The sequence below is a fragment of the Torulaspora delbrueckii genome, chromosome 2, assembly GCF_000243375.1.
Source record: "Torulaspora delbrueckii CBS 1146 chromosome 2, complete genome".
NCBI classification, from domain to species: Eukaryota; Fungi; Ascomycota; class Saccharomycetes; order Saccharomycetales; family Saccharomycetaceae; genus Torulaspora; species Torulaspora delbrueckii.
In genome coordinates this window covers 1,290,993-1,309,128 of record NC_016502.1, presented here as the reverse complement: position 1 = coordinate 1,309,128, position 18,136 = coordinate 1,290,993, and the positions used below count along the sequence as shown (strand labels likewise).

The window sequence follows — 18,136 nt, the reverse complement described above, 5'->3', positions numbered from 1 at the left end:
TATTCTTTGAGAATCAATTGGTGGCATGTTTGGGAGACTCATTGGCCCGGTAAAAACCCTCAAAGGATGTCGGCTTTATTCGCAGCCAGCTAGCGGGGGCTCGAAAAGAGGGTTTGATAGGAGTATGCTCAAACCTGCCCTTATCGTTGTTGTGTTTGGTTCAATGCTGAGCCATGTCTCAAATCAACAGAAACTCAGTGCTGAACTCGATAGACGATACGAACTCAAAATGAATATACTGCGGAAACTTATCAGCAGGGCAAAAGAAGGTGATATTAGTTTTAATGTTGATGAAGAATTGCAACTAGTTAATAAGCTATTCAGCCGTTACTCGAAATCTGGTAATGTCAGCTTTGAAGAGGAAGCGGAGAAGATACGGAAAAGCTCGGATTCTAATAAGTATTCTGAAAAGGCATTACTCGATAGTTTGAATAGCTCCAGGAATCCACTAGAGGAAGAATCTTTGGAAGATATGTTCAAGAGCATAATGAATGAGGTGAACGATACTAGTAGGCCACTGCTGAAGAAATCAGAAACTATAGTTGTGCCACCTCATGATGAAAACGAGATCGTTCTTAACAAGAAATTCCTTGAAGAACAGGCCAAAAGAGAAGTCGAGCTTCAAAACTATACACCATCGACTGATGCGCACACAATCGTCGACATTCCAGGTGAGTTAAGCGTGGCGGCCAAGGATACTGAGATAAAGAGCTTCCTCTGAGTTAATTATTGGTTTTTTGAATGTTTTTGTGTACTAGTTTTCCTGTATATATAGCTAGTTATGTCTCATTTTTCTTGACCAACTAATCATTCTCAGAGGCAGCTTCATAGTTGTCCCTTGAGCGACCAACTTCATTATTTTTAGCATTGCTCGACGAGGTTGTCTTAGAAGAATCCATATTATCACCTGGTTGTTTCTTATCGCCAACTGAGGAAGGAGAAATTGTTGATACCTTGTCTATTGGTCTTTCGGTATTCTTCCCGGTTCCGCTTTCGTGGTCACTGTCAGCAATTGGAGTAGCATCTTTGACTACGTTCCCCACACTTTGGGGAGTTATCGGATTGCTTTGATTTGATTGTGTAGCTGGAGCAAACGACTCTAGAACCTTTCTATCCTGGTTCTCAGGACGACCTTCTTGTCGTGTCAAGTCGGCATTGGTTACTTCATTACCAGTTGCCACTGGTTTAGGACCTGCTGGAGCTTCCGAGTCAGAAGGGCTTCCTCTACTGGCGTTGCCTTCACTGGAGTTTGTTAAACCGTTCTTAGCGTTGATCCCGTTGTATGTTTGATTCTTGCTTTCGTTCCTCGATGAGCTGCTGTAACCGGGAGAAAATGAATGATTGGAGTCTCTATTGCTTGATATGTTTGGCGTGTTGCCTCGCATACTCGTGAGGCTATGGAGCAACTCAGGTGGCAGATTCCTCAATTGGTTGAAATCTGGTGAAGGTTGTTCTGGTTCTGCCTTCCATTGCCGTAATGGTAAAGTTGGAGAGTGAGATGTTGGTTCTTTTGGTTGTTCATCAGTTAAAAGTCCTGGAATCTGGGTGAGTAGCATATGAATACGGTTCAGTGCGTTAGCAGCTTTTTCGAATGATTTGGATCCAACCCTCAGAACCCAAATATAGTTACGCAAACAGTCTCTGAAGACTATAGCCTCATCCTTTGTTCTGGCTGTCACATAGAGCAACGCTGCAAATGTCCCTATTAACATAAGATTACCAGTTGAGCATGTGTACCAAAAGGCATTGATGTGTTCATTTTTGAGATCGCGAACAAACTCGATGGCTGCAACAAGCCTTGTCCTCGCAGCCGTACGACAGACATGGACGAGCTCTTTTGGTGTATCTTGCCCCAAAGTAGATATTATCTTCCTATGCAACGTAATTTCAACTGCGAAGTACGCTAAAGTCAAAGTCGCATTAGCGTTGAATTTTCTTGGCACAAACTTGTTCATAGACAGCTGTGGCGGCAACGAATGATACCACTCTCTCAATTTCAGTTGCAGCGGCTTGGCTAATTTCAGAACTTGCTCTATCTTTGTCGTTAATTGAACGGCACCTTCAGTGTAAAAGGTTTCCATGATTTCGCCCAAAATCACACTCAAAGAAACAAGTTGCTTAAACATCAGTGTACCGTCCACGAAGTCATCATTCGTGGGGGACATATCATATAAAGATATGTTGCCCAAGGGGTTAGCCATGTTAGTAGCGTTTTCCTGCTGTCTTGAGCTGTTTATCACTGGAGAATCGGCTGGAAAGTCTTCCTCTGTCAACATTTTAACGAGCCAGTTTCTCCCCAAAATCAAATTCGAATGACGCGACTCTATTGAGGCAGTCCACTTATCCTGAGCCCACACTGCCCATGCTAGCCGTCTACGTAGTCCTCTTTCCCATCTGGGAAGTTTCCAGTCATGACAATCTATCCCGAGGCCGAGCTCTTCAGCAAGAGCCACGACGGTGGAATTCAACACCCAATTATTTGTGCACTCGCTTCTACAGCTCAGTATTAGTAACCCCGTTTGGACCATACTAAGCTTTGGCCTTTCGATCATCTCGAAAAAATTCCTCAAGGCAATATCGTTAAGCTGATTTGTGACATCTGGCTTTGGAAATCCTATTAACTTGGGATGAAAGTCCCACCACTGAAGAGCCAGTGAGTATATTGATGCAAGTAGAGGGGCGGTTAGCTCCCGATATGATCTTGAATATTTTTCCATAAAGATTCGTTCATGCAAGATTGGATAGTAAGGATGAACAAACTTGAAGAAAATGTCTATCAAAACTTCACCATGTGGATAAACGAGTCTTTCGGCCATGTCGATTTCCTGTTCTTGCTTTGCGTAAAGCTGCTGATCGAAATTATCTCTGAGTATGAACTGCACATTAGGTGCGACTTTCCGTAATGCAACAGTTGGTAACAACTGAACCTGATCAATGTGGTCCAATTGAACATGATTGACAAGATTCACGTCGTATGCTGATGTTGCTCCTACGTAAAAAGATGACCTAGGGAACTGTCCTGGTGGAGAGGGCGACTGTTTCATCTGGGATAGGCCCCTCTGATTAAACTGGAGCATGTTGATCAAGCTTGGATTACTCGGTACTCTTGGCGGTGATAAACTATTTTGTGCGGGGCCATAATGCAGTGGATGAGGGGTGGAACCGGAGTCATTCATGTTTTGTAGTAACTCAGAATAATATTGTACAACGTTTTCATTGTTGCTTGATTTAGCCTTCTTGAGTAAAGTTTCCAAGTTATCATACTCTTCCGAGCGAGGATGTTTACTTCTGGTCTGATCTGTCTCGGCAACAGTGAATCTATTTATGTGGTTCGGCAGTTCTGAGAAAGCACATTTGATACCTTTAGTTTCACAATGAATACAACTTGTCAAATCCGGTACCATCACACTATTTTTTTGTCTTCTTCGGCAGTGGTCACACGGTCTCTCTGTAATAGTCGATTTATTAGTATCCCGTTGATTATCGGCTTCATCCAAGGTTCTTTGCCCACCTGAATTGTTCGGAGAGCCTGATCTATTCAGCAGCTTCTGGTAATGTTTCAAAAGTACATCAATATTCTGCTTATCTAGCCCGCTTCCCGCTGCGGAACTCACGTTATTATTATCATTCGCAATATTAGGCCCGCCATCATACTCATCATTACTTCCTTGGCCTTTATTTCGATCATCCTTGGAAAAGATAGACAACAGGGAATTTTTAGCATTAATATTGCCAAAATTCTGTGACATAGCTTGGGCATTATCGCTAGCCAAGTTCTGCAAAATTGCCGCATAATTATCATCAAAATTCAGAGTTTCATTGTTACTATTATTCCTGTGACTGGGACCTCTTGAACCACTGGTTCCTCTATTATTGTTCCTTTCCTGATTAGAAACTGTACCATTCTGGTTCCCAGATCCCGTATCAGTTGGCGAGTTTCCAGATTGCAAAGACATCCTCTCCTCTTATACTCCACTATTCGCCAATTCAATGTGCGAATGAAATACACCGGCAAAGGCAAATAGGACTCAGCTATTGTTTGATTGTTAGTGATGAGGTCAACTTCATCTTCAATCTTCTTGAAGACTTTAAGCGAAAAAGAGATATATCACGTGAGATTAATTGAGTTCTTTTATACAGCTTTATACAGCTTTATACAGTCGACTAGTAGACAAATTCACCCAAATAGGCCTCTGCAACGAATCTGGCTCTTGCATTGAGAAATAGTTTAATTTCGCTGATCTCTTTGTCAACTTCTTCCATGAATTCGATGATAAAATCGACCAATTTGCCTGTCTTCATCGATTCTGTGTGCTTATTGGTGATCAAAAACGAGATACTGTAACCTGGCATAGCTGTACGTCTCAGCACGTAAAATGATTCTGCACTGTGTTCCAAGAACCGCGTAAACTTGTGCACCAGGATATGCTCAATCTCATCGGCCTGTTTGACCTTAATGCTCACACGCACGGAGTTCACACTGGGTTCAATGAGCACCTGTTCATTCTCGTTACGCGATATATGCATCGGTTGCAGCAGCAACTCTGCGCTTGTGTTAGGCACTTCAACTTCTGGTCTGTTATGTCTCTCGACTTCCAAAGATGAGAAGTTGCTCAATGTAAGAGCTGCTTCTAGAGAATAGCGTACAGCGGTCAAGTAGGGACGCAGCGATTGGGACATGACTAATCTGATGGGTTGTTTCAGCCTCTTTTGACCTCTTTTGACTGGTGATTGTTCGTTATTTGATGCCCTTTCAAGGTTTAAGAGCTTAATGTCTATGCGGGTAAAGTGAAAAATAGTCGATATTAGTACTTGGAGATGAATCTTTCCGATGAGATGAGCAATTGAAGAGCCTTGGTGAGCTGCAATGAGTGGGGACAGTGAGTGGAAAGAGGCTCTCGATGACAAGGGGAGGACATATTACTATAATGCCAAGAACGGAGAGTCAAGATGGGAAAAACCACAGGAACTGTTCACTGAGGAAGAACTGGTACTGTTGAAGCATGGCTGGAAGAGCTCTCGAACCGCAGAGGGCAAGATTTACTACTATAATTCAATCACAAAAGAGTCTCGATGGGAAAAGCCAATATTTACGGAGCCAGAGGAAGAGAAACAGGAACAAGAGCCTATTTTGGTTGACAGTTCAGCTGCGAGCGAGGATAGTCAATATGACAATACTTCGAAAATTCTGAATCCTCCTAAGAGATCAAAGGACGAAGCAGAATTGGAGTTCTTAGAAATGCTTAGAGATAATCAGGTGGATTCGACTTGGTCGTTCGGTAAGATCATATCGCAACTGGGGTCTACAGATCCCCGTTATTGGATGGTCGATGATGATCCACTGTGGAAACGGCAGATTTTTGAGAAGTACCTCTCGAACCGAACCGAGGAACAGTTGCTGAAGGAGCATACAGAGACTAGTAAGTTCAAAGACGCATTTTGGGAAATGCTAAGAGGTAAACCTCAGATTCTTTACTACACTAGATGGCCCACTGCGAAACGACTGATTGCGAACGAACCCATATACAAGCATTCAGTTGTTAAGGAAAGTGTAAAGAAGCGGACTTTCATTGAATATGTTGACATGTTGGCCGAGAAACGACAGGATGAGCAAGTGCAGTTAAAAGAGCAAGCGCTTCGAGAACTGGAGGAGTATTTGAGAGGTATAGTGCTGGCAGAAACTCAGCAGAATGATACTCAGTTGCCAGTCGTCAGTTGGCAAGATTTACTAGCTAGTTATCTTTTCGAGAAGAACAAAAGATATATCGCGAACAAGCATTTTGAGATTTTAACTCACGAAGACGTATTGAAAGTGTATCTGAAGATAGTAGTGACTATTGAAGACTCGATGAAAGACAAACTTCACGATTTGCAAGAGAAAAATTACACAAAGGACCGAATCGCCCGTGATAGATTCAAAGAATTGCTGCGATCACCTGAGATCCGTTTACGAGCTAATTCAAGATGGCAAGATGTGTACCCTATTATTAAAAACGAACCGCGGTTTCTCAATATGTTGGGAACTGGTGGCTCGTCTGCGCTGGACTTATTCTTAGATGTCGTGGAGGAAAAATCCATCAACATGAGTGCCCACAGATCCATCGCTCAGACACTGCTTATAGACAAAGGATATCAATGGCAAGATGATGACGAATCCAACGGAGCTTCAATCAAGAAACTTTTGGTTGAAGACGCAACTTTCAAGAGCATGGATAATGAAGATATCGATTTGATCATCGAGCTCTTGATCAACTTAAGAAAGGAGAAACAAAGAGAACAACAAGAAGTAGAAAATAGAGTATTGCAACAAAAGAAGCATTTTTTCAAACTGATGTTGCACAGGTTCTACAAAGGTGCCAAGCTGAGACCTGACTCATGGGAAGAAGCCCGTGAAGATTTGGAAGATACTGTTGAATTCAAAGAACTTGGTGAAAATGAAGAAGATGATAAAGTTAAGCAATCGATATTTGAAGAGTTCAGAAATAGCACTCCAAGAGATGCCGTCCGGACGGCTGCGGGGCAGGCTCCGCAATCAAGTAGAAAGAGACCACTTAGCCCTGCGGTTCAATTAGACTACTGATCTATTCTTACTTTAATGACGATTTATATGTATTTCATTTCGTATACGCGTTATTCATTACCCAATAATGCACTTAGCCCCAGTAAACCCATCATAGCGAATTTTGCATACTTATTCTCGGAGATCCAAATCGTTATATAACCCACTTGTGGGATATACCCTTTGACCGTTCCTACTATGTCCCTTTCCTTCTGCAAATAAAGGCTTTTCTTGGCATATAATGGAATATCATTACCTGCATTATTATCACCTTTAGTTAAGAGTAGCTGTTTCTTCTTTTCGACACTATGATGCTCTCTTAAGACTCTGTGAACAATTGGAATAGATTTCCCTTCCACTTCATAAATGACAATATCACCAACTTTACTTCTCTCATTTCTGTTCCATAGAAACAAAACATCACCTCTCTGAAATGCTGGTTCCATCGAGCCAGACAGCACAACTACAATTGGGGAATGAGAATTGGTAGCGACGGACAAACCCTTCCAGAACATGAACGCGGAGGAAAGTACAAAGCATAGCTTCAGGAACCTTGTAAGTTCAAGTCTTAAATTCATGGCAGCTCAATTGAGTCTCCAATGCACTGATCTAGCAGGTTTACAGCGCCTTGCTCACCATTCTTTATCGGTAGTGTTGGAGTAACTCGTTGATCTTGAATAGTTATTCAAAATGTTCGGGTAACAGAATATCGAGAAAGTTGACTATCAATTAAACTTGATAATCAAGTCTATCAGATTGTTTTTAATTGATATTTACAGGCTACTTTTCTTCAAGCTCTAGATCTGTAAGATTGTCACTAGTACCTTTTTGAAATTTTTCTAACTCCAGTTTTTTGTTCTTGCAATAATCATTGAAATCTGCTAGGACATTTTGATCGTAACTACCCTGTTCCTTCATCACAATGTTAAAAACTTCTTCGTAGGCTCTGAGCCACTCCATCCAAGCTAAGCCATGTAAAAAAGAGTCGGCTAGGTCGTCATCTTTTCTAACACCGGCATCTGGTCCTAGGACAGCGCAGTCCCAAAGCTTGAATTTGTGATTACCTGTGATAAAACTCCTCAATCTCTGTTCCCAACTGGGTGTCAGACTAATCAGTTTTCGTGGTTCGTACCCCAGTGCGCCCTCGAGAATTCTTTTAACTAAGTTGATTTTGATCGACTTTGACAGTCTATTTGACGACATCTTCATCTGTGCCTCTTCAGATCCCTTGGGGAAATTCTGACCTAGAGGCTTTCTGATAGGTGTGAGACTGCACCAGTAGGATGTCATTCGCTGTGGATCGGAGGATGCCACTAGATAGTTGCCTTCCGAGCCCGATGCCAGCCTTGCCTTGCACCTAAGATTGGAGAAAAGTACTTGTTCTAATATATTGACCTTCAGAATGGGCTCCAATATAGTCCTAGAGGACATGGATCTGGCTCTTTGTCTTTCGATGGTGAAAACATCAGGTAAGGGAAGTTCTGTCGTTAAATATTCAGTCAGCTCATAAATAACCTGGGAAGTATCTTCAGGATGTAGGCTCATCTCTTTGCGGCCTGGGCTCATGAACTTATCCCTCAATTGAATCTTCTTCCAATCTATCAACGAGGGCAGCTCTTGATTAAGCGGCCAAGAGAACCTTGTGAAGGCAAAATTAGAAATCCCGGCATCTATGGACAGAACTGAAACCGTCCCATTTTTCTGCCGTCTATACCTAAGTTCTTCAAGCGCTGCAGCTTGACTCAGAATATTTTCTCTCAGAATGCTCTTGTTAGTCCCAAGAGCAGCTCCAATTGACAATGACAGCCGCTTCAAATTGCGGGCGTTTGTCTTTCGACAATATAAATCTAGAGCTTTAATACCGTTCCTTGTCGCGGGCCCAGGTTTTGGCATTATACAAGCTATCAGCCGCCATTTCTGATGTTATGTGATGAGCCAAACCATAAGCGATCTAATAATTTTGCATGGCGCGCTGGCAGCGTCACTAAAAGATTCAATTCGACACAAAATAATAAGACGTATCAAGGATTTCGAGCCTATCAAGTGAGTTTGAGACTTGTTATTGCCACCAAAAATTCAATAAAATGTCACAGAGGAAGAGTAAGGGGAGTTTTTGGGATTCTCGGTTCAGGATGAGAAGAAGAAGGCATCGGTTGAAGAAAGAAAATAATGGGATACCAGAAACTGGGAGAAGATCCATCAAACAAGTACTCAGAGAGTACAGGGATCGGCGCAGTGCTGGCTCATTACACAACGTACAACTTTCAACAAGAAATTTTAAGAGTTTTAAAACTATTAATTTCGAAAATTCGAACCTGTCGCATGCTGAAAATTATTCTGGCTCTGAGATTGATCCGAAGGTCTACTACAAACAGTCATCGGCTCCTGTTGGGGGGGCAGAATTGACTTATCGGGAAGAGCGCTCGACGGAATCATTTGTGATGAGGAACCTGCCGCGGGAACGGTCAGCTGTCAATTCACATTTTGAACCACTTAAAATTCACGTAACAGAGACAAAATCAGCACCAGAATGCGTTGCCAGTGAGAAAAGTTACAATGAGACTTCCAGACATCTTCATGAACCTTCATTGTTAAATTTTGAAACAAATGCAAGGACAGAAACTTCACAAGAATCAGTTCGAGCGTATTTCCATAACAATACCGGTAATTACAATCAGCATTTCGCACCTCGATCTGATACAGGCACCGTTTCGGTTGAATCTGTAATAAGCTCCACTCCCAGTGATCATCAAGTTGTTCCAGAGAAAAATGGGAATGGTGTGATGAAAAAAATCGAATCTTCTATCCTTTCATTTTTTGGTTTTGGTTCAACCAAAGAGAGTTCGATGCGGCAGACGAATAAGTCCCAGAGTTCGACAGGACCCACGAGCGATAGAATTATGTCTTTTTTCAGTTACCAAAGCGCAAAGGGAACCAACAAATGGGATTTTCCCACCAATACAGCTACAGAAGAAATAGACTACTCAATCTACGGTAGCCACGCCAAGTATTATATGTAATTTCGCTTTAAGAAGAATTGACGTAAATTCGAGTTGTTTAACACCACTTTATAAGAACTAAATGTTAATTTTTTATCCCCGCAGGGTAATAAGAAGTCATTTCTTCTGAACAAGAGCCATTTAATAGTTTCCCGTTCTGTTACCAGTAGTTTCTAAATTGACAGTTACGCTCCATAGTAGCTCCTTGCTTAAACTAAGTGAGACTCTGTTTAACCTTTCATTTGCTTTGCCTGTGTGGCTTTTCTAAGCGAGTCTGTGTGGGTTGATTCGCTTTTGGTTAAAAGAGCGAGAGTGGCAAGCTTAGTGATATCAAGAAGTGTGAATTGACTGGTGTGAGTGAACTAGTTGTTGGGAAGGTATATACCGGATTGCGGCAAGACCATCTGATTGATAAAAGATGGATGGTGAAGAGCGTGGTGAGCGCGGTTCTCATATGTCCCCCAATGGTGCTGATGAAAAGAAGCCGGTCTCTATACTGAACAACTGGCCTGCTGGCAAATATCCAGTGCCTAAGGAGCAGGATAATAGACCTGTTTATTACCGTAGTGGTAATTTAAGATCCGCGAACGCTAGTGGCGATGAAATAGAGAAACCGAGACCAACTGAATTGAAAGAATTACCATCAACTGGTTCCATCCCCAGGTATACATCCTTTGAAAAATACAAGAATTCCAATAGTAACAGCAATAGTAGTCAGAAATTAAAGATATCGACAGATAGTCCCGTGGAGTCATCTCCTCAGAAATCGAGCAGCGCTTGCTCTAATACGGCAGTCTCATTTACGGTATCTGATGAAGCAAAGATCCCTCATCACAGATACTCAATCAGTGCCAAACCAGGTCGATCTTCTGGTACAAATTCACCAAATGCAAGTTCAGACCAGCTGTCAGAAAAGACCGACTCCCCCTCTGATGAAAAGAACTCTATAGTGCATATGCCGGGGGATTTCATTTATTTTGAACCGCGGTCAAAGGCAAACGTTCCCTCTACTGGCTCAAATCCAGAAACGCCGACACCTCGTAAAGAAATTATTAAACCATCCAATGGTCCACAGGTTCCCTTTACAGAATTTTTTCAGAAGCAAGATGACAAGAAGTTTCATATACTGATAGGTGCAACAGGATCGGTTGCTACCATAAAAGTTCCACTAATTATTGATAAACTGTACAAGATTTATGGCAGAGAAAAAGTGTCCATCCAATTAATCGTCACTAAACCTGCCGAGCATTTCCTCCGAGGTTTAAAGATCTCCACAGATGTCAAGATATGGCGGGAAGAAGACGAGTGGTATGGTTTCAAAAAGATGGGAGACCCGGTATTACATCATGAACTAAGGAAATGGGCAGATATCTTTTTGATTGCTCCACTATCTGCAAATTCATTGGCCAAGTTGGCCAATGGTATCTGCGACAATCTTCTGACATCAGTGATGAGAGACTGGGCCCCTTCAACCCCAGTACTGGTCGCTCCGGCGATGAATACGTTTATGTACATCAATCCGATGACAAAAACACACCTCAAGATAATACAAGAAGACGCCCCGTTCATCACTGTGTTGAAACCAGTCGAGAAAGTGTTGATTTGTGGCGATATTGGAATGGGCGGAATGCGGGAGTGGAACGATATTGTGGAGATTCTACGACGCCGAATTACAGAACTGCATAAGACTGACGAAGAGGACGAGGAAGAAGAAGATGATGACGAGGAAGATGACGAGGATGAGGAAGAAGATGAAGAACAAGATCGAACTAAACCAGAGAATGATGAGGATGATGAAGATGAAGAGGATGATGGAGAGGATGAGGATGAGGATGAGGATGATGACGAAGAAGACGAGTACGAAGACGAGACATATGGAGCCAAAAAGTACAGAAAACCCAAAAGTTTGATGCCATGGCGTCGGAAACCCGCTATGTAGTTTTTAGCGTCATGTAAACATACCAATTGCTTTGTAATACTACTCGCCAGGTCAGCATAACCTCAACTGTCAGCTCATCGCCTCCAATAAGCAGATATCATTCTTATTGAATGGTGTAGCCGTCGTGCGTGAGCGCGTTGTCAGACCCTCGCGGATTGCTCGGGTATAATGCTGAAATTCTTTCACTATTTGAAAAGTCGATATAGCTGGGTAGAATGAACTGTTAAACATTGCAAGAATCAAACTTCAAATAACCCTACAATGTCTTTCCTAGGTTTCGGTGGTAGCGCTCAACCACAACTTTCCTCTCAGCAGAAAGTCCAGGCCGCTGAGGCCGAATTGGACCTTGTTACCGATATGTTCAACAAACTGGTAGATAACTGTCATAAGAAATGTATCTCTTCTTCCTATAGCGAGGGGGATCTGAATAAGAATGAATCCAACTGTTTGGATAGATGCGTTGCCAAATATTTCGAAACTAACGTCAAGGTCGGCGAACATATGCAACAAATGGGCCAAAATTTCAACGCCGCTGGCAGACTTTAAGGAATATAGTGGAAAGAATAAATAAGGCCTTTCATCGGCAACTGCTCGTGTACATACAAGTAAAAACATCTGTTTAATTTTGCTCTCAGGGATTATCTCTATTTACAATGGAACCCTGATCTGATTGATCTGCTTAGAGGCCGAGTGTTTTGAATAATCTGAGTCTGACACCTTCAACAGTGTTGAGTTTTGGGCGTACATCCAGGTATATGTTAGGTCCCAACGTTTCGTTGTCCTCATGGTAAAAATCTATAACGTAGTCAATACTGGAACCACACCTGTTCACAGTCCAATCGTGTCTGTCAAAAGGCTTGGAAAACCCCAATATAGCACTTCTGAACCATGCGCGAGGTGTCAATTTCTTAGCATCACCTTTGAAACTGGTTAACTGGATTCCACCACAGGATTCACCACCCTGGCCTTGTTCCCAAAGTTTTATGCTGTTCCATACACGCTCATTGACGGTATTGTGCAGAGGAACTACGGTTTTCATATCTTCAGAGTGTGGATCCCATTTCTTACGCAACATGGCTTCAAAGAATTGTTTCTCCGATGGATAGACCCAGTGGGAATTTGAACCTGTCCTTGGAATCGACGAGATCTCACGTTTCTCTGGCAGTTTCACATCCGAATGATACTGAGGTACTTCAGGCAGCTGATCAGACGAGCATTCAACATCTTCGGCACTTCCAACACCAGCTTTCTGCATCCATACCTCTCTCGATTCATGATCCACAGGACACTTATCTTTCTGCTCCTTCTGCTCTTTTTGAGCCTGTTTTAACCATACCTCTCTAGACTCATGGTCCACAGGACACTTGGACTCTTCTCCAGGTTGGGAACTGACCATCCTTGACTTGTTGAGGGTTCGACACTCTTTGACATTGATCCTGCAAGATTGATAGTTAAATAAGTTATTCCGTTACGTGTGATTTTTCACCTTAATGAGCTCAAACAGTAAAACCAACCAAGTCTTTACGCTCATTAAGATAGTCTAGATGACTTCTGTAATCTCCATTCGAATCCCTATGGTATCGCATAGACCCTTTATGCAGGTTTCTTTGCTTCTTTGAACTAGTTCGCTGATGAAACATGGCGACCTCATCGGGGCATCGAACAATTCAACCGATTCTCAGGTTAGCCTTGTTACAGCTGTATATCCCTATTGAATTCCCATTTGGGCCCAGTCAATTGTTCTTAGTGGTTGCAATTCTTCGAATGCCTCTTGTAAGGACAGAGAATGCAGACCTCAAAAAGTGGTTACGACTCCGCAACGGGTCAGATGAAACTTCAAAGGATTCACTATATGTGCTCGACGAAGTGGTCAACTACCAGCTGAGACAAGGTTCAGCTTTGGCATTAAACCAAGGATGGGGTGTAGTATCAGTACACATGCTGTAGAGGACGAAAACGATCCCTTCTTACAGGGCCAGAGGGCCAATGACCGCATTGAGCAGTCCCTACAGCAGGAGAAGGACAAGAGTAAGAGTGAGATTAAGTTGTTGCTACTGGGAGCTGGTGAATCTGGGAAATCTACTGTCTTGAAACAGCTGAAATTGATGCATCAAGGTGGATTTACACACCAGGAAAGATTACGATACACGCAAGTGATATGGGCTGATGCGATACAATCGATGAAAATTTTGGTGATACAAGCGAGGAAATTGGGGATTCAGTTGGATTGTGATAACCCTGTGAAGAGTCCGGAATTGTTTGAGTGTAAGCGCGTTCTATTGAAGGCCAAAGCGCTGGATTTTATCGATGCGGGGGTAGCTGGTGGATCGGAGTTTCTAAGTGACTACGTGTTGAAGTATTCTGAACGATACGAGACCAAGAGACGAATACAGAGTACTGGCGAAGCCCAGGCATTCGACACCGAGCAAGCTGCTCAGCTCGAAGCCCCACTGGATTTGCGAGAAATTTCCAACAATTTGGAACAAGGTACCAGCGATGACCAGATGTTCATTCGTGAGCAACAGCGACAATTGCAACAGAGAGCACGTACGAACGAAGAGGTTGCATACGCGATTCGTGCCCTATGGCGGAGGGACCATGGTATCAAGCAATGTTACGCCCGTTCGAATGAATTTCAACTCGAAGGTTCTGCCGGTTACTATTTTGACCACCTGGACAATTTCGCAAGACCTGACTACGTTTGCACAGACGAAGATATCTTAAAAGGACGTATCAAGACTACTGGAATCACCGAAAGTGAGTTTACGATCGGGTCTTCGAAATTCCGGGTTTTCGACGCAGGAGGACAACGATCTGAGCGTAAGAAATGGATCCACTGCTTCGAAGGGATAACTGCAGTTCTTTTTGTGCTTGCCATGAGTGAATACGACCAAATGTTGTTTGAAGATGAACTTGTAAACCGTATGCATGAGTCAATCATGTTATTTGACACACTGGTCAATTCACGCTGGTTCCGTGACACACCGTTTATCCTATTTCTTAATAAGATGGACCTATTCGAGGATAAAGTGCGCCGGATTCCAATTCGCAAATACTTCCCAGACTACCAAGGTCGTGTGGGGGATGTCGAGGCTGGAATAAGTTATTTTGAAAACATATTTCTAAGCTTGAACCGAACCGACAAACCCATCTACGTGCGCAGAACGTGTGCTACCGACTCACAAACGATGAAGTTTGTACTGAGTGCAGTGACTGATCTGATCACTCAGCAGAATCTCAAACGGTCTGGAATTCTATGATTTGTAAGGCGCGAGAGCTAAGCGAGCGAGCGAGTGAAACTAGATGCCCTATATAAAAGGGCAAGGAAGACATGCGTCCTCCAAAATACTAATTCTAAGCACCAGAGCAACAGCACCAGGATGTCTATTCAGAGCCGTAATCTAAAAGTCAGTGAAATCCCACTTTCCCAAATTTCAAGACCCATTGCACCCGTCCTCGATACCGCGAAGATAAACGCAATGGTATCCACCATGCAAGGCACACCGACGGCCAGTAAAACATGCACATTGGAACAAGCGGAGGCAAGTGAAGGTTTACTCCCTCCAGTAGACATAATGCGTATCAGCGACCGGGAAGGAGTGCGTTTTTTTGCGTTCGGAGGTTGTCATAGGTTACAAGCATACGATCGGATAGCACAAAGCAGTGGAGAGGATCCAATGGTTCGTTGCAAGATCATTCCCACTACTAAGCAGCAATTAGCGTTATATTTGGGCAGTTCAGTGGAGAACCTGGGGATCTAGACCAGACCACGTGATCTTGTATGACTATATCACGTGCGAAGAAAGTTTCCGTTTTCGGTGCCGAGATTTTCTGCGCGGTTAAACTTCATCTTCACCATCCACAGGGGGAACTTAGATATATATAAGAAGTAGTAAAGTGCCATTATACTCAATCAACCGAAGAATTGAAACGAGCAGTACAAGAAGATGTTCTCTAGAGTCGCCAGACGTGCTTTCTCCACTACCAAGGTCAACCCCTACAAAGTCACCGTGCTAGGTGCAGGCGGCGGAATCGGTCAGCCGCTTTCCCTGTTGTTGAAACTTAACCACAAGGTGACTGATTTGAGATTATACGATTTGAAAGGTGCTGCTGGTGTTGCCGCTGATCTATCCCATATCCCAACTAACTCTGTCGTCAAAGGTTTCACTCCTGACCAAGACAAGGGTTTGCACAAGGCTTTGGAAAACACCGATGTTGTGTTGATTCCAGCCGGTGTGCCAAGAAAACCAGGTATGACTCGTGATGACTTGTTTGCTATCAATGCAGGTATTGTACGTGATCTAGCTGCAGCAGCAGCTGAAGCAGCTCCAAATGCTGCTATTTTGGTCATTTCTAACCCAGTCAACTCTACTGTACCAATTGTCGCAGAGGTTTTGAAATCCAAGGGTGTTTATGATCCACACAAATTGTTCGGTGTTACCACTTTGGACACTATCAGAGCTTCTAGATTTATCTCCGAAGTTGCAAACACTGATCCAACCCAAGAAAAGGTCAATGTTGTTGGTGGTCACTCTGGTATCACTATCATCCCATTGATCTCTCAAACTAAACACAAGAACTTGCCAAAGGATAAGAAGGATGCTTTGATTCACAGAATTCAATTTGGTGGTGACGAAGTTGTTCAGGCCAAGAACGGTGCTGGTTCCGCTACTTTGTCAATGGCTCAAGCCGGTGCTAAATTTGCAAACGCTGTGCTAGCTGGTTTGGCTGGTGAACGTGAGGTTATCGAGAACAGTTATGTCGACTCTCCTCTTTATAAATCCGATGGTATTGAATTCTTTGCTTCTCCAGTGACTTTGGGTGTTAATGGTGTTGAAAAGATCCACTCCATTGGTGATATCTCTTCTGAGGAAGAAGAACTATTGGCCAAGTGTAAGGAAACTTTGAAGAAGAACATCGAAAAGGGTGTTGCTTTCGCTAAGAAATAAACTCGACTGTTAATATAGGGTGTATATATGTATGCGATAAAACTTTATTTAAGAACGCTTTTTACAACTTTACAAGAATGATCAATGAATGAAATATATGGCGAAACAGTCGATAATGAGTCTCGCTGTGTGCACTGGCATTCGCCTTTGGACGTTATAGCTTTGAAATTCAGGTGTTGTCAGCGTTTTTACGCCTGTTATTCATGCCATGAACTCACCGGCCACACGCCACAACGATACCGCTTGCCCTCTCAGGAAAAAGTAGTAATGTGCGGAGTGTGTCGTACTCCAATGACTTTCGATCAATATGCTCAATTAAGTTGTCCTAATTGCTCCGCTCTGTTTAATCCAGGCTGTAAGATCCACTATGATATGTATTTCCAAATGCCCAATTAAATAATATATAAGATCTACGATTCCTGTTGCCGTAATTTGGCTACTGGGATGTTCAGCAGCGATATCCTTCTTTTACGCCCTTCCTGCGGCGATGGCTTTTCTCTACTATCCACTGGTGAACCGTTTCTCGCAAGAGGTCCCGTTAGCCTGCCACCGTCAGTCGGCAGTTCCATCTTGGCTGGCTCTCTCTTCTCCGGTGATACTTCAGATGAAGACGTAGTTCGTTGCCAGTCGATCACACTATTGCGCGTATCCTTCTTGTTTAGAGAAGAGCCTGAACTGGTCAATGATGAGTCCTTCGATGCTAACCTTGACTGAAACGATGTGTTGGCAATAGGCGATTTAATGCTAACCGCAGCCGATGGTCGTCTACTTGTTGAAATTCTGGGCAATTGTGGTATAGGGGCTGTCTGTGCGTATATCGAGTAAGGCGAATTCATTGTCAACACTGGCGAGGGACCGTCGTCAAATACTGATTTTGATGTCAAGACGGGTGTCCTAAATGAATTATAACTTGGTTTCCTCGGTAATCCAGGAAGTTGAGCCTCTTTCAGTGTTTTCGCATAAAGTTTTGCCAACTCAAAAGTTTCGGCAACATCACTTGGTCTCCAATTGAGATTGTTCCTTGCATTATCGTTCACAATCCCACCATCTATTAGGAGTAGTTTCATGCAATGAATACTGCCGTATTCAAGGCAAACATGCAATGGAGTATCACCATCATCGTCCGTTATATCCAATTTTGCACCAACTCCCATCAGCAAGCTAAGACATTGGAAATGATCGTGCATACACGCGATATGAATAGGAGCACGTCCATGCTCACCTGGTCGATCGATAAACCCTGGGAAATATTGTAAAAGTAAATGCGTAGTTTGCTCATGGCCATTCATTAGTGCTAGGTGAACGCAAGTATTACCTTTAAAAGTGGTCGCTAATTCTCTCTTGTCATGACCTAATTGGATCAGATAAACACATATCAAATATCGACCGTGATATGAAGCATAATGTAGTGAAGTCCAACCATTGGTTGGATCGATATTGGTCAAGTAACAGGGAAATCGTCTTAAAAGCCTCTTGACAATCAGTAAATTCCCCTCTATAACGGCTTCTCGCAATCGCACCGATGGATCTCCTAGCATCACTGGTCTATAGTCCTTGAAATTTGGTGGCACTCCGGTACCATTAGCTGCCTAGTTAATCGCTATTATCCTATCGGTATGTTTAGCGTGGTCGCGCACCTTTCGGATTTCTAATTACCTTTAAACTCGATGACTACTGATGGAACGCCACC

The 18,136-nt window shown here is 43.0% G+C and overlaps 15 protein-coding genes across 15 annotated transcripts; 9 read left to right on the top strand and 6 right to left on the bottom strand.

Annotated features, from left to right (window-relative positions):
* Window positions 1–25: 25 nt before the first annotated feature.
* Window positions 26–721, top strand: INA22 (Ina22p; the record flags this gene model as incomplete). Its single annotated transcript, XM_003680039.1, has 1 exon — window positions 26–721. One exon carries the CDS (start codon window positions 26–28, stop codon window positions 719–721), a length of 696 nt encoding a protein of 231 aa, XP_003680087.1.
* An 82-nt stretch (window positions 722–803) lies between these two features.
* On the bottom strand, window positions 804–3,956 carry DAL81 (Dal81p; the record flags this gene model as incomplete). The annotated part of the gene is made up of 1 exon (XM_003680038.1): window positions 804–3,956. One exon carries the CDS (start codon window positions 3,954–3,956, stop codon window positions 804–806), a length of 3,153 nt encoding a protein of 1,050 aa, XP_003680086.1.
* Window positions 3,957–4,164: 208 nt separating this feature from the next.
* Window positions 4,165–4,680, bottom strand: ARC19 (Arc19p; the record flags this gene model as incomplete). The annotated part of the gene is made up of 1 exon (XM_003680037.1): window positions 4,165–4,680. One exon carries the CDS (start codon window positions 4,678–4,680, stop codon window positions 4,165–4,167), a length of 516 nt encoding a protein of 171 aa, XP_003680085.1.
* Window positions 4,681–4,867: 187 nt separating this feature from the next.
* On the top strand, window positions 4,868–6,580 carry PRP40 (snoRNA-splicing protein PRP40; the record flags this gene model as incomplete). Its single annotated transcript, XM_003680036.1, has 1 exon — window positions 4,868–6,580. The coding sequence occupies one exon, from the start codon at window positions 4,868–4,870 to the stop codon at window positions 6,578–6,580; it is 1,713 nt and encodes a 570-aa protein (XP_003680084.1).
* A 50-nt stretch (window positions 6,581–6,630) lies between these two features.
* SEC11 (signal peptidase complex catalytic subunit SEC11) lies at window positions 6,631–7,137 on the bottom strand (the record flags this gene model as incomplete). The annotated part of the gene is made up of 1 exon (XM_003680035.1): window positions 6,631–7,137. The coding sequence occupies one exon, from the start codon at window positions 7,135–7,137 to the stop codon at window positions 6,631–6,633; it is 507 nt and encodes a 168-aa protein (XP_003680083.1).
* Window positions 7,138–7,339: 202 nt separating this feature from the next.
* On the bottom strand, window positions 7,340–8,452 carry CCE1 (cruciform cutting endonuclease; the record flags this gene model as incomplete). The annotated part of the gene is made up of 1 exon (XM_003680034.1): window positions 7,340–8,452. The coding sequence occupies one exon, from the start codon at window positions 8,450–8,452 to the stop codon at window positions 7,340–7,342; it is 1,113 nt and encodes a 370-aa protein (XP_003680082.1).
* Window positions 8,453–8,643: 191 nt separating this feature from the next.
* On the top strand, window positions 8,644–9,579 carry TDEL0B07410 (uncharacterized protein; the record flags this gene model as incomplete). The annotated part of the gene is made up of 1 exon (XM_003680033.1): window positions 8,644–9,579. The coding sequence occupies one exon, from the start codon at window positions 8,644–8,646 to the stop codon at window positions 9,577–9,579; it is 936 nt and encodes a 311-aa protein (XP_003680081.1).
* A 397-nt stretch (window positions 9,580–9,976) lies between these two features.
* On the top strand, window positions 9,977–11,497 carry CAB3 (phosphopantothenoylcysteine decarboxylase complex subunit CAB3; the record flags this gene model as incomplete). The annotated part of the gene is made up of 1 exon (XM_003680032.1): window positions 9,977–11,497. The coding sequence occupies one exon, from the start codon at window positions 9,977–9,979 to the stop codon at window positions 11,495–11,497; it is 1,521 nt and encodes a 506-aa protein (XP_003680080.1).
* Window positions 11,498–11,758: 261 nt separating this feature from the next.
* Window positions 11,759–12,043, top strand: TIM10 (protein transporter TIM10; the record flags this gene model as incomplete). Its single annotated transcript, XM_003680031.1, has 1 exon — window positions 11,759–12,043. One exon carries the CDS (start codon window positions 11,759–11,761, stop codon window positions 12,041–12,043), a length of 285 nt encoding a protein of 94 aa, XP_003680079.1.
* Window positions 12,044–12,176: 133 nt separating this feature from the next.
* CYT2 (cytochrome c1 heme lyase CYT2) lies at window positions 12,177–12,893 on the bottom strand (the record flags this gene model as incomplete). The annotated part of the gene is made up of 1 exon (XM_003680030.1): window positions 12,177–12,893. The coding sequence occupies one exon, from the start codon at window positions 12,891–12,893 to the stop codon at window positions 12,177–12,179; it is 717 nt and encodes a 238-aa protein (XP_003680078.1).
* Window positions 12,894–13,413: 520 nt separating this feature from the next.
* On the top strand, window positions 13,414–14,757 carry GPA1 (guanine nucleotide-binding protein subunit alpha; the record flags this gene model as incomplete). The annotated part of the gene is made up of 1 exon (XM_003680029.1): window positions 13,414–14,757. The coding sequence occupies one exon, from the start codon at window positions 13,414–13,416 to the stop codon at window positions 14,755–14,757; it is 1,344 nt and encodes a 447-aa protein (XP_003680077.1).
* Window positions 14,758–14,877: 120 nt separating this feature from the next.
* On the top strand, window positions 14,878–15,258 carry SRX1 (sulfiredoxin; the record flags this gene model as incomplete). The annotated part of the gene is made up of 1 exon (XM_003680028.1): window positions 14,878–15,258. One exon carries the CDS (start codon window positions 14,878–14,880, stop codon window positions 15,256–15,258), a length of 381 nt encoding a protein of 126 aa, XP_003680076.1.
* Window positions 15,259–15,444: 186 nt separating this feature from the next.
* Window positions 15,445–16,446, top strand: MDH1 (malate dehydrogenase MDH1; the record flags this gene model as incomplete). The annotated part of the gene is made up of 1 exon (XM_003680027.1): window positions 15,445–16,446. One exon carries the CDS (start codon window positions 15,445–15,447, stop codon window positions 16,444–16,446), a length of 1,002 nt encoding a protein of 333 aa, XP_003680075.1.
* Window positions 16,447–16,530: 84 nt separating this feature from the next.
* Window positions 16,531–16,842, top strand: HOT13 (Hot13p; the record flags this gene model as incomplete). The annotated part of the gene is made up of 1 exon (XM_003680026.1): window positions 16,531–16,842. One exon carries the CDS (start codon window positions 16,531–16,533, stop codon window positions 16,840–16,842), a length of 312 nt encoding a protein of 103 aa, XP_003680074.1.
* Window positions 16,843–16,856: 14 nt separating this feature from the next.
* Window positions 16,857–17,984, bottom strand: AVO2 (Avo2p; the record flags this gene model as incomplete). Its single annotated transcript, XM_003680025.1, has 1 exon — window positions 16,857–17,984. One exon carries the CDS (start codon window positions 17,982–17,984, stop codon window positions 16,857–16,859), a length of 1,128 nt encoding a protein of 375 aa, XP_003680073.1.
* Window positions 17,985–18,136: the final 152 nt, after the last annotated feature.